General features: G+C 42.9%; 1 protein-coding gene across 2 annotated transcripts in view; it reads left to right on the top strand.

Annotated features, from left to right (window-relative positions):
• The first annotated feature begins 5,351 nt into the window (after positions 1-5,351).
• Positions 5,352-24,967, top strand: part of tnrc18 (trinucleotide repeat containing 18) — a 44,819-nt gene continuing 25,203 nt past the window's right edge. Inside the window, exons 1-3 of one of the 2 annotated variants that reach the window (XM_030735083.1) lie at positions 5,352-5,571; positions 7,282-7,631; positions 21,845-21,985. In XM_030735083.1, coding sequence (XP_030590943.1) covers positions 7,418-7,631; positions 21,845-21,985 — 355 coding nt within the window. In that variant the 5' untranslated portion in view covers positions 5,352-5,571; positions 7,282-7,417. Of the gene's footprint in view, positions 5,572-7,281; positions 7,632-21,844; positions 21,986-24,967 lie in introns of those variants that run through there. The other variant, XM_030735084.1, reaches the window with a different exon arrangement.

Raw genomic sequence — 24,967 nt, 5'->3', positions numbered from 1 at the left:
CTGCAGTTCTAACCTCACTCCAAGAGATGGCGCTGCTGCACAACATGAGTCTTCTTTGGTCTGTGAACTGGGTGAAAGGCAAACAGAAGAAATAGAAGGCTACCAATGCTGACAGAAGGAGGCCAGGAGAGAATAATCAGCTGCGTTCAAATACACTAGATCCTCCATTTGCAGGACTTTGAGTGATTTTAATGCCACAGTGGACGACATGTTCACTGAGGATAATGCACCTCCTCTGCATGGATACCCTCCAAAGGATATTACAGTATCTTGTCTGAGTGACAGCAGATGTAAAGTGATGTTTTGTGTCTGTTTCAGACATCCCTCCGTGTGCAGTACAGAATAAAGATGTATGACTGGTAGTAGCATGTGCAACTCGAGGACTCTGACACATCACCACTGAACATTTACTCAGCAGGATATGTTGCATCACTGTTTCCTTACAGCTGTGGCGAGTCTGTGGATGGGTTATTCTTGTGAAAAAAAACAAAAAAAAAAACAATTTAAGATTTCTCAAAGATCGGACCGCACAAGTCAAGAACAGGAACAGGCACCAAAAATACACAACCCTGCAAACTGCAAGCTTGCTTGAGCACTGTACATGCACAGCTGACAGACCCAACCCCTCCCTCTTCTGTGCCATCCCCCATGTTGGTTTAAAGCAGGGCAGATGGGAATTTCTGTGTTATGACTGCTCCATGCATGTCTTTGTCATGGTGCTATTTTGAGGAGAGAGAAGAAAGAACCTGAAAGTTTCAGAAAGAAAACAGAATCAAGCTACATTCAGGAGCTTTTAGCATTTTCAGTTATGGTAGATTATTTATTTAGCACCTTCATATCTGATTCCAACCTCAAACTGTGCAAGTCTGATGGGGTTGGAGTACATCTGCAGCCTTCCTGGGAACCAGCAAGACTGGAGAAGGTGGGAAACTGTCACCTGTTTTCTTTCTTTCACAAAAATCAAAAGAACACTGGTTGTTTGGTGGGAAATAACCTTATTAGTCATCGGCTGTATGCTGAGCTGATTTAGCTGGGCTTTTAGTGCCAGTTTGAAGCAGCTACTCAGGGTTTGCTCATGTTGTGATGTGCATGCAGACACTACATATACCTACAACTGAGGACGAGCTGAAGCAAATTTGTCCCTCGTTGTATACAGCAGACCATTTGGGGTGACATCATCAGGAATGATCTCTGCGGTCACACAACCAAAAAAAGCTGGCAAGCAAACTTCACAATGTGCACAGACGACGTCCGAACTGCTGTACTCCAGTGTATACAGCACATTTGTGGTGCCGTTACAATAGAGCAAGAACAAAAACATTTCAGGTGGCATATGATAACACATTTAGTATTTTGCTCAAGCTTCCAAGATACACAAGCGCAAGCCAAATGTTTGTGACTAGCAGCGTTCCCACCTTTCATGCTGTGAGTGTAAAACTGAGTTATAATGATCATAACTGAGCGTGCTGTAAGTGACGCAAAAATATTTCTCATCTTTCTGGGAACACTGGAGCAAAAGCCAATAATTATTTCGATTTTTACTGTTTGATTTTTTCTTCTTTCTTCTTTGCACTGAAATTTTTTGGAAACAAAGTATCTGTGCATCAGAGTAAACGTTCCTTGGACTTTGCATCATCTTGGTTATTTCTTTCAGTTGGGGTGTATTGTGTGTGTTGTGTGTATTTCACTATTTCCTAACCCTGCACGCACCACCAAAAACAGCAAAAACCAGAAATCACTTTATTACAAAATCCTGGAACCTGGAAATATTTGTGGTGGCAGGTAGTTCATGTGTGGACCTACGTTTTCTCTCTCATTTGTGCACATATGTCTTCAGGCGTGAAGTAAGTAGCCAGCTGTTTGTCTTCAAGTCATCCCTCATAAAAAAAACCAAAAAAACACAAGGCTGTGTCTGATGATTGGCAGTCACCCCATGAGAGCTCTGGGTCTATATGTGCGCTTCAAGCGGGGGGTTGGTCTGTGTGTGTGTGTATGTGTATGTGGTGATGTCAGTCATGTAAGCCTCAGTGGCATTTTTATTGCGTGTAAGTGTGTGTATGCTGCCTGTGTATGCACAGTTGTTTGGCTCCAGCAGGAAATATGACTCTGCTATTAGGTTTCTTCATAAACATATTTCTGCATGTATTTTGCTGCAGTGCAGTAGCACTAGCTTCAGTAACAATACAGTGCTTGTGTCAAGCATGAGACGTGGAATGATGAATGAGTTAGCCCTCTGGGCATGCACACTGTTTCTGTGTGTGTGCGTGTATGTGTGTGTGTGTGAGAGAGAGAGAGAGAGAGAGAGAGCGAGAGGGGACTTTGGGAGGGGGTTAGTATGTGGATCTCTTTTTTTCTAAAATTCATTGCTGCTTCGCCCACATTTATAGAATACAGTAGAAAATTTGCTTAACTGAGAATATAACCATGCATTAAGGCTTTATTAGCCCATTACCCATGTGTGTTTTTTTTGTTTGTTTTGTTTTTGTGCAGGAGGGCATCCTTACGTATTTATGTAGGCTATGTATTTCTTTTCCACAGAGGTGTGAACCCCTAGCTGAATTAATCAATCCTGTCTCCTCACTCCGTCCCCCGTGGGTTAATGCAGCCACAGGCCTGGAGAAAATCAGATAGTCTGTCCGGCAAATCAAATCATTTACCTGATCCTTCAACTGATAAGACAGAATTAACCCAAGCTTTAGAAAAGATAGTATTTGGACAGCCACACAGCTAGAGGTTGATGTTAGATATGGCGTTCAGGGAAAGATAAGAGGAGAACAACAAGGGGCAGAAAGAAGAAAAACACAAGCAGCCTGAATGAGAGTCAAGGATAACAAATGTTCTCCTTCTATAATATCTGCTGGGTGGAAAAAAAAAAAAACTGTCAGTGGTATAAAAGATGGCAGTGGTATTATATTGACTCAGCAGCGTTTTTAGGTTATAAATCATGGTTTTCTGTACTTTTCCACAGCAGCTCCAAAAGCTTGGAACATACAGTTGGATCATCCTCAAAGAACACAGTTGGTGTATATGCTATAAAAAAACATAATCTACCAAATGGTCCCATCTGTTCCTATCCATGTGAGAAGCCTAACCTTGAAATAAACAGATATGTCTCTGAACCTGGACACATTGTTCTGCACATTAGCTGGTTGTTGTGCCGTAGGTGGAGAGTGCAATAAGGAATTTTGAATTAGTCTTTATTGGGTTATTTTGCTGAACTGGTGGATTTTATTACATTAAAATTCAGTGTGATATTTATGTCAAAAATAAGTCATTTTATTAGTAGCATTTTATTACAGTAAATAAATACACATTATGTTATGGATATGGATCAAACCCGTGCGTAAAACATGCGTAAATGCTGCATTTATGGACAATCATATACTGCGCTCTTGATGATGTACGGGAATCATGACTAAGCTGTTTCTTAAAATTGTTATGAATACAACCGCCATCTATACCCACCTCAAAGTGGGGATAACTCCCACGAAAGCCGCGGTATTTGACGAGAAAAAAAACAACAGCAACGTGAAGGTGAAACCTGCCTCCTGCTCGCAGGTTGGAAAGGGAGCAACAATGGGACCCTAATTAGAGGGCATTGTCTGAATTCCCAGTCGGGGCGATTTGGAGAACAAAGGGCCGACTTGGTCCCCTCGGACAGTCCGGGACAGCACTCTCTGATCTCCGCCTGGTAATTCCCTCCCCGGGTCCCGTCAGGGGTGACAGGCGCAGCGAGCAGACAGGTCAGCGGGGTGAGAGCCGTCGCTGAGCGGGCTAGTCTTTTTGCTCAGCTCGCTGACAGCGTGGTGGTCCGATTGGACAAAAACAAAGAACCCACCGAGCCGTGACTACCGGTAAAGTCGGACACCGGGCAACCCCACAAGCGGGCACAGTACGTCCACGGCCGCTGCTCGGATGAGCCCTCTCTGCTCTCTTCCTTCTCCTTTGGCGACTCGTCTGTTGAAGCGCTTTCCCTTTGCCTCTAACGGAGGGTCGCCTTGAAACCGGCGCACTGCAGGAGGAGGGGCTGGAGGAATAGAAGAAGAAAGAGGAGGAGGCCTGCGGGTGGGGGGGCTCATACATGGGCAGCTTGAAACCGTCTCTAATTTTTTTAATCAACATTTTTGCAACTGTGTAACACGAGGCGGTGCACTTCAAAGAAATCTTATGGATAATAAAAATCCGCCAGAGTCCGACAGCGATGGCTGGAAGGAGGAACAGCGAGGTCACATGGACAGGGGGGGGGTAGCAGCCGCAAATGACACCAAAGTCCCCCCCCCCTCCAAATTTTAACACAATGGCACTAAATGAGATCGCCACTTTTTCTCCCCCTTTTAATGCAAATGTGTTTGTGTGCCCCCTGTTCACACTGTAGAGATTATGTACAAGGAGACACCCCAGCCTTGTTTCACCTAAGGCCTGATTTGCAATGGCATTAAGCATGGCATTAGCTGGGAGATGCTGGCTTCACCAGTGCCACAATGACAAGTTTCAGTTGGTCTGCTGGAGGCCTTTGACCGGTGAAATCGGGCTACAGATCAGAAGGTCGAGCGATGGTAGGCCATAGATAACAGTAATCATAAATATGGCCTATAATGGAGTAATGATGTGGTCTTAAACAAGGTTATTGTTGGTTCTCAAGTGTCCTCTCGTCAGCTGTCAGGTCTAAACTAATCTGTGTTTTGGCTTGTAATGCGTTTCGTGTTTCCGCTCAGTTTTCCTGTAACCATATAGTCTAACCGCAATACCTGGCCTACTATTTCTATTGTCCCCAGGAAAACAACCCGCACCGCGGTCTCCTAAATGAAATCTCAAATTGGCATTCATTGCTATCTCATTTGTTTCCCGCTGCTCTGGAGGGAATAGTGGCGAGTATGATAATTTTGTGGGTTAATTGGGCATCATTCACTGCTTACTGGAAGGAAAAAGTAAACTTGAGGACCCCACTACTTAAAAAAAAAAACCCCGTGCAATCATGTTTTAAACGTTACAACGCCCCCAAATGCCTATGATACTTTCCCGTTATCAATATGCTCTTAATTGTTTTAGCGTCTATTTATAATCAGTGTGGAAACTGGTGGGTGGGGGGCATTGCCCCCCCCCCCCCCCCCCCCCCCCACACACACACACACACAGACTGAAAAAAAAACCCAAAACACACACACACTGCTTGTTTTGATCACTCGGTCTTGATGGGAGAGGGGACCTTGAAACTGCTCAACCTCTCCGCTCCATAATTGGTTTTATAGTGCTGGCGAGCGGCCACAGTGTGTTTTTTTTAATACACTCGGGAACTTTGATTGACATTTGGTGCAGCCAATCAGAGAGGAGCAGTATGAAAAGTCCTGAGTTGGGTGGTGGTGAAGGAGATGGGCGGGGCTTGCAAAACAATGCTGCGTTTCATTGCTGGACGCGTCACGGGCTTTCTCTCTCTCTCTCCCCCCAGTTATTCCCCAGTTTACCTTCGGACAAGCCTGTAATGGACTACTCCAGTTCTCCCAGCAACCTGGACGGATTTTGAGACGCGTTGGCTTTTTTTAAAGCCTCCTTCACGAGATTTTACCCTTTCAAGTAAGCGCTCGGCATGTTTTCCCCATTCTTTGCGTGCCTTGTCTTTTTCTAGATAAAATGGTCACTTCTCAGTATTTTAAAAGCTATTCTGGGACGTGAATGCGATTTGAAAAGGGCGCGGAGGTTATTGCACGCGACGTGTTTTTTTTTTAAAATACGTTGTCGTCGGTGTGAAAAAGCAACTTTCGAGACGTTTCCTCAGAGAAAGTTTTGCGTGTCTTTTAGTGGAACCGTGAAAAAGTTTGAAACGTGGCTGAAATGCCGAGCTCCTGCGCTGCCGTGCCGCATGGATCACAACCGAGGTGGAAAACATTCGGTCTAATTTACCTCCCCAAACTGATCCAGGCTCCTTTAGACGCATTTTTGTGTGTGCGTGTGTGTCTTGTATTTTTCTAAAGCGGGAAAAATGGTTTATTGTGATTTGTAAACGAGACCTTCTTCAGAGCCCGCCCGCTTGGATATCACGAGTCACTGCTGTGATGTGTTTGTTTGAAGGTTAACTGGGCTTTCGCCTTTTAAAAAAACTTAATTTAATAACTAACAATGTTGGACATGTGTTTATTTTATTTTTTTTTGGGGGGGGGGGGGGGGTCTGTGAAATAAATAAAATAAAATAAGGAAATGTTAAATCTACAAAGCTACCATCTTTTTACCTTCTAGTTGCCGTGGATGAAAAGTCGCAGTTGCCTGCGGTTGTTGTCATGAACTTTTGCTCTGTGTCTTTGTGGATTTTAATATAACACAATTTAACTGCGAATGTTTAGTTTAATTAATGAACTGCCCCAAATCCATTTGAAGCGACCTTTTTTCAGGCTGCAGAATCAAGACGCATATTTGCTGGATATCTGTCGGTTTAAGCTGCGCTGTAAAACCCACTATTATGTCTGTATACAAGTTCAAACTTGTAGCAGACCGTCGATAAAGTGGATATCATTGTAAGTTTTTAGACACTGGACTCAAGTGTTTACGGGTTGGCTTCAGATTTCGCTCCTTGGGCAGCACCCATGTCCAATTGCGAAGTAACCCGGAATAAATTCGCATCTGCAAGGCAACAAAACACCGCTAACCCCGCTGATTAATGATGCAGGCTTTTGCAGCCTTATTTATTTTTAACCCGTTTGAAATTTATATTTGATGCGCCTCTAGTATTTATGGTGTATTGGTTTACAGGGCGACTCGGCCCGCAGCCTAGATTACAAGGTTTGCGGATTAGGAAAACAGCCTGGTAATCGGAAACAAAACCAAAAAAAAAAAAGGTGGGATTGGTTTAAAAATCCGACGTTTTTGCGTTTTCATAGCGGGATCGCGGATTGTTTTCACGGCGAGGAAGAGCAGCAGCAGCTGGCCGCTCCTCCTGCTTGTTTCCCTGGGAAGCAGAGCCGCTGCCTCTTCGGTGTGCGGTGGGGGTGGAGTGCCGCTCAAATGTCACATCATAATATTCTAGATAAGTTAAAATCACCTTAAGATCTTCATTTAGGATCCGACAGGAGTTTTTTTATTTTTTATGTGGTCTTATAGGCTATTACCTGCTATTCGGGCTTTAGTTTTGGAAGTGCTTTTCCAAACTGCGTCATTGCACGTATGGGCCGCCTGTTCGCTGGAAAGAGGAGAAATCCTAAAACTACCAGTTCCCAACAGTTTGCTTCGACACTGCAGTCTGCCTTAGATTATATACCAAGCGATTATTTTCTTGTTGTTTTATTTTTATAGGTCAGCAGGATGGCTGAAAAGGAGCCCGAATCGCCTGGAAAACTAAAGACATTATTATAGCCAGAACTGGCTTTTTCGGAATAGGGGGCCTATCCGAACGGACTATTTCCTTTCACAACTTTCTCCGCTGTGGATAATGGATGGCAGAGATTTCGGTCCTCCCCGATCGGTCCACGTACCACCTTCGTTGTTGGCGGGGCTCGCGATGGAGTCTCACTCCATCCGACTCGGAGCAGCGGCTGCAGCCGGGAGGATCCCTCCCTCGCCCGGTCACTTGGTGGGGAGTCAGCCGCCGCCTCTCCACTCCGGAAAATTCTTGCCATCGGCCATTAACATACATCCACACCACAGTAAGTAAGCCATTCTTGACTGCTCGATTCTGTAATATGAGTGCGGGGGAAAAAAACAAAAAAAACCCAGCAAAAAATAAAAATGAAATATTAAAATAAAGCTGCGCAAAACTGCGCACGGTTTGTGGCTGTCCGTGGCAGCCTGCGCGGTCACCACTTGGATGTCGACACGGTCTGATGAGGGAAAGAAACGCTGCTGCAGATTTCATAAGGAGGAGCGGCTGTTATAAGGCTGTGACAAGTTTCAGATGTAACAGATCGTGTTCTGGACTCTCGGCCCCTGTAATGGGCAGCGCATTAGCTGAAATTTACTTGGCAGTTTCCCGCACACGCACATCGCCGTCGGATTGAAGGGACGAACAGGGCTGCGGTGTCGGTGTTGTTGCAGCAGCGTGCAGGTCAGGGTGCAACGGTCTTGGCTTGCATGCGGACTATTACGCTGTCATTGCTGGTGAGGGCCGATGCAGTTAGTGTGTCTTGTGCTTGACACAGCGGGGGTGGTAAAGTTGACCTTAAAGGGATGACAGACCAGTGCTTACCCTGTTGGGAGAAATTACTGGAGTGTTTCTGCGAGCCGTGGTTCTGTATTTAGAGTAAAAAGTCACAGTTGGAGCATTTGGCAAATGGCTGCTGCTTCTTTTTCGTGAATTTGTACCAGTTCTGTTAAACACCCCTTGCGCTGCTACAAATACGTTGGAGGATCTGTGTAATGGAGAGAAACAGGGCAAGCTGCTCTGGTATTACACAACCGTTCTCCTAAAAGTGAACGCCCATGTGTTTGTTTACATCGTGTGTGCGTGTGCAGTATAGCAGTCATATACATACAGTATGTCATTCCCTGTTGAGCCGGTGATTTTCCTTTTACTTTAAGTGCCTGGACAGTAATGTCTATACTTCTTATTGATATCGAGAGCCTTGAAATGACAAAAAAAAGATAACATTGCATGTTTGCATATGGTTTTGTGGTCAGTCACAGAGGAAGTTGGAGTCATCTATGTTCAAACCATATTCTGTGTGTATGTGTGTTGGAAAGGGATGTCTGTGTCTTTCTGGAAAATGGAAAGTCTGACAAATGCTCTCAGTGAGTTACTCTGAAGTCACGTAGCTGCAGACTGAGCTACAGTTACAGCTTCTCTGGTTTCTTTTAAGAGGTTAACCAAAAAAGATGATAATATTCCACTTTAGATGTGTTCCCTCTTCCTTATCTGTTCATTGCGGTACTTTGGAGCTTAGGGGTCTAGTAACGTGAGGGCAGGGCTTTGATGAAGCGTTAATTTGACACTCTGGCTGAGCCCACACATTCAACTCACAGACAAACATGAAAAGATGTCAGAGATGAAATCAACTCACAGCAGGGAGCATTAGGATGATTGATGGGTGTATTGTGGCAAACAAATGTACCAGGGCACAGTTTATTGGACCAATTTTGCGGCTCCTGACAGGGGTGGGCGATAGGGTTTAAATTTATATCACAGTATTTTTTTTTTTATGGAGACAATATTTTATCACAGTCTTAGGAAATTAAAAGGGGTACCCACTATTCACACTATTGGGAATATCAGTGAATATATTTGGCAGATGAATAATAATGACAATAATAAAAAGGATGTGTTTATTGGCTCCAGATAGGAATGATATTGAGCTCTCGGCCTGTCCCTGTGTGTTTTGGGAAGAGTTGTATGCATGTTGGGTGCCTGTGATATGACATCATAACATGCTGCTGTTTTGAGCTGTTGGTAAACTGCATTGCTTAAAGAAATAAAGACTGTGTGGGGATTTGGAGGAAAGAGTGCTGTTTTTGCATGTTTGTGGCTGTTTTATTATTTCCTAAAAAAGTTGCCACATTATTTGAGATTGGACACAACACAAATATACCAGCCAGCCTGGGAAATTCCAAGGACATGTAGCAGTATTTCGAAATCGTGTTGCTTTTACTTCACTGGAGGTACAGCGTAGATGGCCTGTGAGAATGAGGTGGGTGATCCTGGAGGTGGTTTGTCCACTCTGTGGAAGGGTGGTGGTTCGATCCCTAAAGTCCACGTATCAAAGTGTCCTTGGGCTGAACTCTGCATACCTTCTGTATATGTTAAAACCGCATGTTTTTCACTGTCATGGTGGTATTGCAAAATACATGCTTGTTGACAAAACCAGTGTATAACCCACCCCTATCTCTGAAAGGCCATGGTCTATTTTCCTGTAGCATTAACGGGTGTGGGGTTTTTCTGTAAACGTCCCATATCCCATTCTGACTCATTCATTCCGAGTGACGACAGTTTAACTAAAAGTGAGTGTGAAGAAAAATTTTAGTTAACTGAAATAAAAGGGGAAAAGCAGACAATAAAAAATAATTTTCTTTGGTTTTTAGTTTGTGAGTTTGGTCAAATTTGGCAACACAATGAGCCTGTGTTGGTGTCAAGTTTTTTTTGTAGTGTGTTATTGCTCTGCTCTGACCTTCTTGAATAATAGTCTGGTAATGCCACACTATCATAAAGCTAAAGTAAAGCAGTTTGCTCGTGTCAGTTCAGTTTCTATCGAGTCAAACCTTCTCTGGAAACTAACTGAAACTCAGCTGTAAACAAAAAAACTATTTAACAGTAACGACTAAAGCGGGACGGCGTGATGCTCCTCCATCTCCCCTCCTGTGGCTCACAGACGAGCTGAAAACTGCTTGTGTGTTGAAGGGTTTCTGTGGAGCAAGCTTGATGTTTGGCCAGAGAGGGTCGGGAAGGGGTGTGGTGTGGTATGAAGCAGAATTGACCCAACCACTGTTCCAGCCCAGATTGGCAGTTGAAAGGATCCTTTTAAAACGGGATACATTTTATTCTGCCCCCACATTGACCTTCTAACACCCCCGACACTCATCTCCCCTGCGCGCACTCTCACAGCCTCTGCCCACCGAAAACCCACCGCTGTGTGACACAGGTCATTTAGCTTTATGGCACTGCTCAATATCAAATCCTCACACATTACATTTAACCAACCCCGATTGAGATCGCAGTCCCATGCTTGTACTAACGCTATACAACCCTGTTACATAATAATTACCCAGTAAGTGTGAATGTTCATAATGCTCTACTTTAATTGCAATAAACAGCATGAATCCAGCTCTCAAGGACCTGCTGTGCAGTCAGAGGAGCCAGGGTCGCCCTGCTACTGTTTCTGTTTACACATGTTTCAAGGAATTCAAAGCTTCTTTTTTTTTCTGCACAGTTGTTTTTGGCTGAGCTCTTGATAGCAGGGTTGACTGTTTATAGCTGCCAGTGCAGCCTTATTTCCCAGGAGTCTGCCTTATTACATTTTTTTTTCTTTAGTTCAGTTTTAATAGGATTTCCACCTGACTTAATGGAGTAGAGTGTCGTCCCTTATTCTAACAATTCTGTGCTGCCAAATGTGTAAAGCGGCTTAACATTTAGTTTGAAATGCATTGTGAAGCTGCAAATAGTTTGTTGACATTTGTGCTGCTGGTGCAGCAAAAAAGGGCATCTGTGAAGACATCACTTTCTATCAGCAAATCCTCTCCTTTCCACCCTGCAGTACCTCGCTTTTTTTTTTTTTTCCCCTCTATTCACCCAGGTTATATCTAAACACGATCAGGTCTTAGTCACTGTTTAGAGACGTAAAATGGCTGTAAAAGGACCGCAGTCTACTGGAGGTCTGCCGGTGCCTCCATCACATGATTGAGGCCATCTGTCCTCTCCCTCCACATCCCTCACTTTTGTGCCTGAGTGCTGCAGAGGTAGGACCTGCTGAAATGTAACTGCACTGAGGAGATGAGGCCACGGGTGCTTTTTATTTCTGCAAACTGTTAAAGGTTGTAGTGGCATTAGGGGATTTAATAGAAGGGTTTTAAAGGTATTTTTACTTTGGGTTTAAAGTATTATCTTTACCTTTTTTTTTTTTTTTTTTTGAAAGAAAACTGGCAACACTTATTTTAATTACTGTCAAAATTCTCTTCATCTCATAGAAGCATATTTGAGATAAATTTAGCACGCTGGAAAGAATGAACTTATATCACCAGTATAAGTAAAAAGCTTGTTTTAGCTGTCATGTTTTTTTTGTTTGTTTGTTTTTTTTCTTCAGTAGACGGCAAATCCATTTATCCAGCATTCATTCTAGCTTTGTATAAGTTATGCTTTACCAGCCAAGCCTGCCACCTTTGGCCTTGTGGGTAACCTGTGTGACACAGGGCCAGTGGGCTTTTGTTGTGGGCAGTGAGTGACTTTGGTGTGTGTGTGAAGCAGCATTACTGACACGTAGCTGCGGCCCCTATGAAGTACGTGGCAGTAAGGGGTAGAATATGGCATGCTGTGTCACTTAGATTTGCTGCATGCTATTGAAGTGGTGCGATCGAATATCATTACTTTTATTGCAGCGTGCATGCGCTCTACATGGATTCCTCTGCTAATTTTACTTGCCAACATCTCTTCTTCATGACTTTCTGTGCTGTTGCATATGAAATCAACGAGGCTAAACAGAAGTTCACGAATTTGCAGAAGTAGAACTTGCAGAACTTGTAGTAGAAGAAGAAGAAACTCACAAGGGGAAATGGCATACAGTGGAGAAAAAGCAAATGGGAGCATTTAATAATTTATTTATTTTGGGGCCACAGTGGCTTTATTGGCAGTATAGAGAGACCAGAAATTGGGGGGGGGTTAGGGGGAAGACACGCGGGCAAATCAGCGACAAGCCAGGACTCGAACTCGCGCCGCCCGCATTGCAAAGCGGCATATACATGTGGTCGCCTGCTCCACCCCGAGCCACCTGGGTGCCCGGGAGCATTTAATAATTAAATTGACACATTATGAGGATTATAATAGGATAATACACACATATACCATAGTGCAATGAAACACAATTACTGTTTTTTGCCTTATCAGGTGTTCATTTTTCTGTAGTTACATATATGCCATGACTGTGTCCAGAAAGTCTGAACCTTCTGTTTGGCAGTACATGCAGTGATACAGCAGTGTCTCTCCTCTTCATGCTGGAGTTGGCCTGCACAGTAAATATTCATTACTAACTACATGTAAATACACTTTACTTAAAACCAGAGGTCGCTGTCTGTAGCAGGTCTGCAGCGGTAGAGTCAGAACGCTGTTGCCCTGCAGGGTTGGATCTGCTGTCACACCTCAGACACAAACATTTGTCCGAACACTGATTGTAAGTTGGCAGTTTATTCCAGTTGATGGCTGTGATCAAGTGGCTCTCCCGTTTTATTGTCAACGCCTATAACGCTCAGTGTTCACATTCATTCTATTATGTCACCTTCATGTCTTTGTGCATTCATTAAGCTCATTGTGTTTTTGTGGAGCACCTTTGTATGGGAGCAAAAACCCAGCCTGTACAGTCAGTAGCACAGTTATGCAGGGGTGGTTGGGGTGAAATATTGAACTTTCTTTCTTTCTGTCTTTCTTTAAACTGTCGGTTTTGGTGCCAAATCCCCCCCCCCCCCCCCGGCTGTGTTTCTCAGAGATCACATGATCGTCTAACACACTGTGACATCAACTTTATTGGATTTTGATCATTTAACTTCTCAGTTTTCCTCCTGACAAATAAAACAAAGTTGCAGGTTAATTTGCTGTGTTGTGATATTTGTTAGTGAGCGTCACAGATGATTTTTAAACGTGCACTTTCACAGAGCAGTGTGGAACAAATGCTTGTTTAATGAGATGAAACTGTGGCTCGCGGTGGTATTGCTCGTTCGTGAGGCTCGAGGTGTAACCGGCATAACTTTTCACTTTAAACTGTGCGTTTGGTGCACACATTTCAGCGCTCCCATTTGCAGACAGGCCAGTAGCTGGTGACACAAACAGCTCAAGACAAATGGAAAGGGAGAATTAAATGAGTGTGATCTCTGAGGTGGAAAGCAGCATTTTATTTTCAAAGGGTAAGAGCTGAGGTTGCTGCTTGTGTATATGTGAGAAGGCCTGTGAGAGGATTGAAGTCTGTTGTATAAGAATGGGAGCATGTGATTGTGCTTAGTACGGTTTGGGCTGGGGTTTCCCCCGGAGACTCTGCAGAGAGAAGAGCTTTATACTGACCACAACACATTCATACACAGTTAGATAAATGTGCTCGCCCTTCAGTTGTTCTGTCTCTTTCAGTCTCGCACACACTCACAGGGCACACGAGTGGAAGGCTAATAATTCATGCAGCTTGCAGGGGTAGGCCAGGGATGTCTTGCCTGATACCAATTTGTCTTCCACGCTGCTTGGCTAGTGTGTCTGTTTGCACTTAAATTAATGTGGTGAGTGTGTGTTTGTGTGTGTGTGTAAATATATATTCAAGACACAGACACCTAAGTATGTGTGAGAAGATGTGGCTCAGACACGTCCCCTCTCAGATTAATTGAATCCTTCAGGAGAGAAAACGGGCTCCTTAAGAGAAAGCACAAGGCTCTGCTGCCCTGCTACAATAAACCTGTCAGAGGCAGGAAAAACGACACGCACACACACGTATATAACACTCGCATACAGCTGTCAAACATGAGAGTGATAGGCCGGTGTGTGTAGGTGCACGTTTGCGTGTGTATGTGTGTGAACGAGCGTGCTGTGGCATGTTGAAATACCCAAAGCATTAGCTAAGTCGTTCTCTCTGCCAGAACCCTCCCTTTAACACAAACAACAGCCTCCAGCACACAAAGGTCACACACTGCGCTATGTCTGTCTGTTGAGTCTCTACGTGTCCCATTACATAAGCCTGATAATATTCTTCCCAAGGCACTTAGGTAAAAACTCAAAATGTGTAACGACATGAAGGAGGCGCCCAAAGGAAGTTTGACATGAGAAAAGTCAATTACAGCTGTTTGTTAATTGTGTTGGAGCTGTTTTAACCAGGGGAGCCACCCATGCCTGTAGCACATTTGAAGGTTTGCCTTACCAAAAAAAGGCTAAGCTTTTTTTAATTGTCATATTTACTCTTAATAGTGGATATGTACATATAATGAAGTCGTTATATGTACAGGTAATCTCTGTGAGCCAAAAAAAAAAAGGTTTCAGGGTTTCCAGATGCTCAGTTTCAGTTTGTTTTCTACTCTTGGATCTATAGGATGTCAGTGAGAGGTCTGTATGCTCATCACCTACCTGCTGTTTGAATCTTGTTTGCAGGGGATAGCCAGTCACACGCAACTGGCTTAATAGGAGGGGGGCTAAACCGACTTAATCTAGACAGAGGAGTTCTGAATTGAGGATCCTTTTTGAAATGTGAATCATGTCAAACTACTAGAGTGCAAGAATAAAAAAAATATGTAGCTGGAAATCAGCGTTCAAGTTTGCAGCCGTCCGTAGATTGACTTGAGCACACTTGAGTGTTTTTCTTTTTTTTTTTTTTTTTTTTTTTTAAGATCAGGTCATTTCCTGTCACCACATCAGTGGTTTTGCGATTACACCACTCTGTAGTTTGTGCCTGGCTCTGGTCTGCAGCTGTGAATACAGTCTTATGCCATCACATGTTCCTGAACATGTATGTGTGTTTCTGTGCATGATGTGTCACCATGCAGCTGTGCTTGGCATTTCTCCTGCCTGTCTGTGACCTTTTTGACTCACATGTACCCGTTACTGCATCTGCCATCTTCACAGGTGCTTGCTCAAAGTTTTTGAGAGTAACAGGGAGTAAAACATCAACTTCTTTTTTTTTTTTTTTAGTGTTTAATCAGGGTGATTTAATGGCCCGTGTGGCCTTATTCTAACTGTGTTTTGGTTGCGATGGCTCAGTTATGACTTTCTTTCACACCATTGTGACTTCAACGTGCTACTATAGATCGGCTGTGGATCCAAAAGCATGTTTGTGTACCAATATTAGCAATTTTAGGTATGTTTAATAGCTCCGTATTGCTTCTAACTTTTTCTTAACCCATGAGCACTAAAATCTAATCCTTATTATTCATACTTCTGTATAATGTCCCTGTTTACTGCAAGCACAGAATGCAAAAAATAATGTACTATTAATGCATGATTAAACTTTAGTAATGCTGGAAAATATGAACTACAAAATTTACAGCTTACAAAATAAGACTTTGTGCCAGGTGTTTTTTTGGTTTTTTTTTGTGTGTGTTTTTTGTGTAATGTGGTTTTGGCTGAAGTTATTAACTCAAATGTAATTCCATCCTATTATATAAATAATGAAAGAATTGGTTTGTGGTTGATCTGTTTCACACAGAGAAGTGCAACAAACCCCACTATTCATCAGTCTGTTATCTACTGTTGACAAAGTCCACCTGGTGGATTTATTTGCGTCTCCATTCTGATTTGACATTTCAGGTCTTGTATTATGTAATTTTCCCTTCATTTTTCTTCTGTTTTAGAGGTTTTCCTTTAAAAAAAAAACAAAAAAACATGAGTGTGCTCTTTTGTTGTGGGTACCGCCTCCTAACATATGTTCCCAATTACTTTTTTAAGTTGCCCGTAATAGTATTTTAATCAAATATTGTCTCTTTGGGGGTGCCCCTGTACTGGTACTCTCATGCATCCAGTACACGAAAGGTGTAGTACTGCACACCTCCCTGTTTGTTTTAAAGTGTCACTATTTAATTAAAACAAAAAGCCCAGAAATAAATCTTAAAGTGCTAAATCCTGCTAATTCCACTAACACGTTCTTTAGAGGAATCACAACAGCGCGGCTCAGCGCCTTATTTCCCCAAATGTGCCATAGCACAGCAGTCATTTTCAGATGTGAAATATATGCATGATCTAAGCTAAATCCTGAACATTCTCTTTTCTTTTTCTTATGTGTAGTAAATAAACAAATCCAACTTTTCCAGGAGAGTTCCCTCCATGTGTATTTGGAATATCTTCAGATGGAAAGTCAGGCACAGGAAGCAGCTGTGCAAGAATTTATTAAATTCTTCTGCAAATAAATTCTGTTTGTTTTAAAAATTAATTTCTTTTCCCAACTTATTTCTTTTCTATTTTTTTTCTTCAAATCAACCATAAATAGTGCAAAGAAAGAAACCCATCAGCTGTGAACTTGTTGCAGTGTGTTCTGCCAAACCGAGAGCTGACGTGTCAGAACTCGAACTTGCCGTTTTTAATTAAAGTTGAGAAGCGGTTTGTATTCAGCTCAGGCGTGCAAACAACACAAACAAAACCCGTTTCCTGTAAACGTCTCCCAGCAGAGGAGAACCCGACATCTCCATTTTGAAATCATTAGCACACTTTAAACCGCGTGCTTACAGCCTGAATGAATGCGTGGATGTACATGCAAATCCCTCAGATCCCTGCCTCCCTGTGTGTGTGTGTGTGTGTGTGTGTGTGTGTGTGTGTGTGTGTGTGTGTGTGTGTGTGTGTGTGTGTGTGTGTGTGTGTATGACTGCTTCTTTACAGTCAGGGTTAATGGTTACCAGTGTGTCAGTGTGCCAGTTAGCTGTGGGATGTATAGTACAGCAGAGTTTTACAGTTTCAGTGTTTTCCTTGCAGGGAATAAAAACCAGAGATCAATAGAGATCTCCCCCAGCTAACCCTGCTCTGAGTACCACTGATGGATAACAGATGGGTCCACAGAGTGAGTGTATGTGTGTGTGTGTGTCTGTGTAGGTGTTTGTGGTGTGTATGGCACTTTTATACCAGAGATTTTTTTTTCTTTTTTTGCACATGTTCCAGTATTGTTGTTTGGTTTTTTTGTTGTTTTTTTGGGGATTTTGTTGCGTTTCAGTGCTTTTGGATCAATTTGCGATCAACACTCGTTGTTACTTTCACTGATTTTGGATGCGTGCGCCTTTGTGTCGGACTTGCAGTGGCGTCTGACAGAATTGATCTCCTTCCCATCTCTGATATCGAGATATATTTTGTATATGGAGGCTCAAAACGTGTTGGGAGTCAGAGAGCGTGTTTCTTGGCAACTCGTTTCTCCCAATATGGCAAACTAACTGTCTTGTGAACTGAGAGCCAAATGCGGTGTGTGTGTGTTGTGGGGGGCGGGATGGAGTTGTGAAGGGAGAGAGAAAGAAGGGAGGGAAGGAAGGAAGGAAGGAAGGAAAGGGCTAAAAGAGAGAGAGGGAGGGAGCTAATGAAAGAGTAATTCCTGAACATTTAAAGAAACATTTCCCTCTCAGCTACCATTTGGATGTTGTTTCTGGAACAAGGAGTGCAAATGTTTTTCCTCTTGCTACCCCTCCCTCTTTTTCCTGCTTTCGACTGTTCAAGAGGGGGAAAGGGACTTTGGGATTGTATTTTTTTTTCCCCCCCTGCTCACTGGCACAAAGCTAAACTGTGTGTGTACGTGTGTACACTCAGCACACATGGAATAAATGGCCTGTAGGCGGCTGCAGTGCTGAGATTGATCCATACTCCAGTGAGGCTTCTGTGCCTCTTGACGTGTATGTGTATTAGAGAGACCCTGGTGTTTGGCCTGAAGAAATGGAAACTGCTGACATCCTACCAGGACTTCCAACAACCTTGACAGGTGGTGTTGGTTGGAAATGTATTCTGTGTGTGTGTGTCTGTGTGTTCATTGGGGGGGTACATCTATGTTATGCACATCTTACACATCAGGTAATGATTAGAAGGTGGTTTAAAGGTGAGAATAATTTGTTAAAACAACACCGCTGGCACCTAGCGTGACGCACATGGACAATCACTGGTGTGATGCATTGAAAGGTGGAAGTAAATGTCGTTTTTGGCCGTTTTTAGCTTCTAATTAACCTGATTAAGTTACATAGGAAAGTTGAAGTTTGCTAGAAACAAGTCAGGCTTTGTCTCACGCTTTGAACTAATGCCAGATCGTTTCACAGAAACATCGTGGTCACTCTTAAAAAGCAGAAAAATGGTGTTTATGTAAATGTTATGAAATACAGTTTATGATTCGGTTTAATGATCTTTGCTTTCCTTTTTTTATTTAGCAACAGCGGTTGTATATGTAATGTGATTCACAGGAAACATTCCAGCTAACAGTTTTTATACTGTAACACACTTGTATTTAGTTACTTATAATGCAAACTGAGCACGCTTGTGGTTCATACTGAAGCATTTTTATTATAAAGCCGTCACAGAGCGCTGACTGCGACCATTCATCAAATATGAGTTTACAAAACAAGATGCGGTCCTTTTTGTTTTTCCCAGCGGACCAGTTTTGAAATTTGTAAAGGATGAATGGAACATAACAGTCAGAGTGAGGCAATTTTGGCTTCCAGTAATTTTTGAAAACAACATAATGAAGATAAAATGATTATTGTGCTGGTTTCCATTCCTCAGTGATGCTCTTGTTCTGTCTTGTTATAAAGCCAGGACACACCTTTCCATTAAAGCAGTGGCTTTCCCTCCCTTAAAGCCAGAACTCATTCCACCCTAAACCCCCCGGTTTAAGATAAATACGAATTATTTTGAGCTGTGAATCATGTAAAGCTGCTCTGAACCAGTTGAAAAATAAAGCCTGGAGCTTGTTAAGAGTGTAATGTATGCTGTTTCCAAAGTCCATGAATAATTGTGTTTAATACTAATGATATCAATGTTGAGCTCAATAATTGTAATTATGCTTTTCGTCATAATTGAGCAGACCCAAGTAACATTGGTGTCTCAGGTGAAGAACAGAAAAGTACTTGCATTATTTACAGCGTTTTCAGATCACTTCTGTTCATGACTTGGAGAATAAAGGCTGTGCTGTTTAAGCAGGGCTTGTTGGGTTGGCTTTACACAGATGCAACAGCTGCTCCTGTAGCATTTCTTTAAAAAGGTGCTCGTGGAGTGTTAAACTGCAGCTGCCTCTACCACCAGTCACCACAGGGGAAACCAGGACTTAAATCCTGAAAATGATAACTTCAAGGAATAAAAGCATCCACCTTAAATATTATGAATTATACTCACAGATGAAAGCAGAGGGAAAGTGGGGCTTCTGTTGTTTTTGTTGTTTAACATTAATATTGACATTGTTGCATAGATGAGAACGCAAGACTACACGATGGAAAATTGTGCCATTTTCTAGGTAAAACCTCACTGCTCTCCAGAGTTGGTGTGTGTGTGTGTGTGTGTGTGTGTGTGTGTGTGTGTGTGTGTGTGTGTGTGTGTGTGTGTGTGTGTGTGTGTGTGTGTGTGTGTGTGTGTGTGGGTGGGTGGGTGGGTGTGTGTGTGTGTGTGTGTGTGGGTGGGTGGGTGGGTGGGTGGGTGGGTGTAGTATGCATGTGTGAATTTGTAAATGCAGGTTTATGGCAGTCTTTTTGTGCGTGTGTGTGTATTTGTTCGTGTGTGTGTGTGTGCCCAGCTTCTGCAGTGTTTCTGACTCAAAGGGCATTCACTGCAAACCCACACAGAAATGTTTGCACATGTCGGTGATCATACGGCGAAGAAGTGCAGCGCACTACACACAGGGACTCTTGGTACACACGCTTGCAGCACAAACACACACACACAGACACACACACATATTTACTTGGAAACTTTAATAAAAACTGTGTCTAATAAGGCAGAGTGTGGAAGAATCCACCTACACAGTATTATCACAGCAAGAGAAAAAAGGCACAGTGGATTACTTCTGTATGTGTTTGTGTGCGCGCCTTTGATAGATTAGAAAGCTGCATTTGGTATTGATTTAAAATGCTGTGTGTGTGTGTGTGTGTGTGTGTGTGTGTGTGTGTGTGTGTGTGTGTGTGTGTGTGTGTGTGTACTGACGGACTGCAGTTTTAATGTACTGATTTAGATGCAGGGGAAACTCAGCAAGCGCAGCATGTCTCTTGGATTCCCACAGGACTAATACAGAAACACACGCATTCAGTCCCTCCCCCCCCTTGCCCGTATACAGACAGCACCCTTTCCCCTACACACATGGTTGGTTTTATCAGGGTAATGGCCGTGCAGTGTGTTCAGTAATGGGTCAGGGAGGGGGGGATCTGAGGGTCCTCAGCTAAACATGAAACCTTCTTCAGCTCTTCCAGGAGGTTGTGATTGGAAGAGGCAGTAAAGGTTCAAAAGGTTCAAAGTTTGCCAGTGGTCAGATTGCCCATACAATGAGGGTGAAGTCCAATAAAAAAATAAAAATCGATAAGCGTATCTTGGTAAGATATGAAATGATTTATGTGGATTCACGCTGTCAGTGGAACTGGATTTAGTGACGTCGGCGTGCTTTGAGTTGAGTGGTTCCATCACAGGGTTTCAAGCGTATGCCCTCTGACCCCATCTGTGGCCCAAGCACTCTGTATATTACTTACATTGCTGTTTTATTTATAATGCATTCATAAACGCACGGGGAAAGTCTAAATGTAAACTCTTACACACTGTGCAGCAGGCATTTTCCTGATAAACACCGCTCTGACCTGTTGTGTTTGAGTTATGTCAGAGGCCAGTGCAGGAATATGATCAGCTAAAAGTAATCTTCAGCTATTTACTATCATTTAGTCATTTCTCCTTGAGAAGCGAAAATTTTTAAAAAGGTACACGTTATCAGTTTGATTCTCTCCAGCATCAGGATTTGCTGCCTTATCATCGTAAAGTGAAAAGCTTTCAGTTTTGTGATGACGCATAACGACTGTGATGATTATTACCAGAAATGGTGCAAAGCTGCAGCAAATTCAAAACACAAGAAAAACTGAAAATCTGAATATCTCATTTTCTGTATTTGTGAGTTTGAAAACATGTTTCAGCTGTAAACCATCATCAGAATATTTCTAAAAATAATTTACTGCTGTTACCTGTTGGAACACTTTTCTTTTTCTTCTCTGCGTTCTTGAACCTTTTTTTTTTTTTTTTTTTTGTATTTATAGCCTCGTGTAATTAAGTTACTGTTAAATGCTATGGATCCCTATTGTGAAAAGTCCATTTAATAGTTTGAGCTCAAGAGGTATTAAATGGGCTGAATTTGTCTAAAGGAGCTCTCAACATCTAATCCAGATGCAGTGACACATGTGATCACTGACAGGGTGAGCGTGCCAGTTGGAGGCAAATCCATCAGTCACTGAGAAACTCCTCCACTTGCCCCACATGGCTGCATTCCTGTTGTGATGATTGTGGCTTTTAGTTGGTGGTTATATTAACTTTCCTCCTCTCTGAGTGCAGTCTGTCTGTGGTCTCTCTTGTTGAAATGCAGTGCATGGCTGCCCAGTAATAATGTGATTACAGCAGACTGCTTGGGCACAGTAACATCAGCACATATCGATTTAGCTCCCCTCACCCAAAAACACACACAGGAAGATATGACGGCATGTACAGAATAAAAAAAGAAAATCGACCATCTGTGTTGTTTGGCCTCGTGGTTACGAGGGTGACTGACAGTCTTCATTCTTTTTCCTGTAGGCGATGCCTTCCCGGCAGGATCCAGCCCCTTCCTGTCAGGTTATCCAGGCCCCTCCTCTCTGACCTCTGACCCTGCATACAGATCCACAAATCCCAGCAGTCTGCAGATGGCTCAGCTGTGGGCATCGCACGCTCATGATGGTAAATCGCCTACATTAGCATTTCTGTTTCTCTCTTCCATTTCTGTCTCTCCCAGTACATAATTCAAAGGCAGAGTGGCATCATATTTTCATGACATTTCTCACAGTCCTGTCCAATGCCCAGGAGGCCTGTTCCTCTTCTGTTTCTCATTGCTTACTCCGCTGGGATCCTGTTCCATTTCTGTCTCACTGCTGGTAGCTCTGCTCCTGGCTCTGTCCTAAATGCGCCTCGCTTCCTCTGTCCTCGACCAGTCCTCTACTCTCGCCTGTCATCTGTTACTGTAATCTGTCTTCCTCTCTCTTGTTCTTTTTTGAGCCTTCTGTCCAGTGTGCACTTTGTCTCTGTCTGCGTCCCTCTAGTTCTCCTGCCCTACTTTTCATACACCATCTCGCTCCTGATCGAGCTTATGAACACAGTTTTAGACACAGAGGATTGTCTCCTTGGACCTCCCTTTCCTTAATGTCTGTGTCCCTTTTCTTTAGGCCTGCTCATTACGTGATTGAACCCCCCCCCCAATTCCCTTGTGTCCTTTTGCAACTCCTTATCAAATCTCACTAGAGTAGGTCAGATAGGGGAGAAACAAATCCCACAGTGCATTTCGGCAAAGTAAAGGGAGAAGGACAAACGGATTCTATTTAAGATTCGTTTGAAAAGTGATTGCATCGCTGTGTGACACACGGCTTGCTGAGTGCCTTTTAAAACATCGTAAATCAAATTGTGTTGATTAGTTGTTTCTTGTTACTTTTTTATCTTGTAGTTTCTCAGTTCCAGGACTGTTTTTTTTTTGGGGGGGGGGGGGGGGGGGGGGGGCACTGACATGTGATTGTAGCTCATAATCTGACCCTTAGCTTTTTCATGTCTCTGCTTGTTCCCTTAGAGCTGCTAATGGGAAAGCATAGGGAAAAAATGTTTTTACAGTAGACCTTTTTTCCATATGCAGTTACAATAGTGGATGCTTATATTAAACAAGGCCACAGTTTCAAATGATGAGGTTGGTGTGTGTGCAAGTAATCCTTGTGAGTCAAAAGCTCAGTTTTCAGACACAACACTGTATGATGTCAGTGAGAGCGGATATGAGAGCTCTGATATGGTCAGTTTTGGAGGTGCTCAGTGTGAGGTGATGTTGAGCTCACTGGCTGCTGGCTGTATGCAGAACTGTTCCTTTAGGGTTGTGATTACATGCATATATGAAGCTCCTGTGTAGGGATGGTGGACTCTGTCGCTAACAGTGTAATCTACTATGCAGAGATCTAATAACAGAATTCTCCTTCTTTAAAAAAAAAAATCACTGATTGTAAATTTAAAAGGTTTAACTTAAATGATCAATTAAAATGAACATGTTCAGTCACAGAGAGCCAGCCACTGCCAAAAAACACCCTGGTTTGCTTTATATGCAGCCAAAGAAGAATCTATAAAGGGCGGATAAACTTTGACATTTGACTTAAGTTTGACTGGATTTAAGGTTGAAGTCTGTAAAGCTAAAAAAGCTAAACCCCCTGCTGGCTAAAGAAGACTCAACTTGCACTGAAATGAACAGAACCCTTCACGGCCTAAGAGAGATTCCTAATACCTGGTGGCTGCCTTTGATAGCAGCTAAAGTTACTCTAAGCTGGAGACGTTTCTGGGCAGCAGCTAAGAGGCAGGCTTTGGATATGCCTGGGATGCACCGTAGCTGCTGCACCTGAACCCCGAATCAAAGCTGTTAAAGATCAAGGCTAGCTGTTAACTGTGGTTAAAGGGAGCTTTGCAAGAAACCCATCCTGCATGCTGTTACCCTCATTCCATCACACCTCTTATATTTCTGTCTCCCAGTGCCTTCTTCCAATGCTGACACTCCTAACACCCACCTCCTCAGCTTCTCCATTTCTGCCTCTTAGAGTGAAGAGGAGACACATTTATACCTGCTTTCAGTACTTTTGTGCTGGAATAGCAGCAGCATCTTAAATGCTTCTTGGAATGGCTGGAGTGTGGGAACAGGAAATGTCTCACTCTTTTTTTTTTTTTTTTTTCCTCCCCACACTTGTGGCCTAACGTGGTGACACCAGCCAGCTCGATCCTAACACAGAAATCCAAGCACGAGCCTTCGTCTATATTAAGATCCGGTCTCGGAAAGCAGCAGCTGGCTGTCGGGCAGACTCTTGCCCAGCAACCCAGGCTGACCCACGAACAAAATGATTTGTGACATGAGGTCAGCTGTAAATGTATTTAAAAAAAAAAAACAGGTCACAGTTGACAGTGTGGCTAAAGCTCCTGGAGCTGAGGGTATTTGATTATTTGATTCAGCGGACAAAAGGAAAACGGATCAGCAACTTGACTGTTTAAATAAATGGCTGTACAAAGGTTAATGTCACCTTCTGATCTCATTTTCTCTAATAGTCAGCAGAATATCAAGTAATCAGTTTGAAAATGAAGGTAGTTACAGACCTCATCTCAGCTGATTACTGATATGAATGGACACAGTATTAGAAATGCCTCTCATTGTTTAACCATTACATTTAATTATGGAGCATTATACAGTAACTCCATAATTAAAAGTTAAACACCAGGTTAAATAGTTTGAAATGTTCAAATATTAAAGCGAGAGTCGTCAAATACATGACTGGGAGGAAGAAAGAATGATGTAATGATTTGAAATGCCTCCTTTTTATTGCCTCATACAGTGTCATTACTTCAGACTGGCTGACTGTAACTTCTGAGTCCAGGGTGACAGTCCAAAGTCTTTGATTTACAATAAAATTGCAGCAGCTGTGAATGAATTATCAAATAATCAAAGATTAATTATCTGGATCTCAGCTAATGGATTTAAAGCTGCAGTCGCTCTTAACTAATCAGTGGTCAGGATACAGCTGTTGTGCATTCTGACCTCATAGGTTAAGATAAGAATTAGTCCAGCAGCTGACCCCAGCACTTTCTGTCCCAAGGAAACCATAATCTTTATATGACGTTAGGAGGATATCTGGTGCACTTTTACTACATACTAAT

The sequence above is a fragment of the Archocentrus centrarchus genome, chromosome 8 (genome assembly GCF_007364275.1).
Source record: "Archocentrus centrarchus isolate MPI-CPG fArcCen1 chromosome 8, fArcCen1, whole genome shotgun sequence".
NCBI lineage: Eukaryota > Metazoa > Chordata > Actinopteri > Cichliformes > Cichlidae > Archocentrus > Archocentrus centrarchus.
This window is presented reverse-complemented; position numbering and strand designations above follow the sequence as displayed.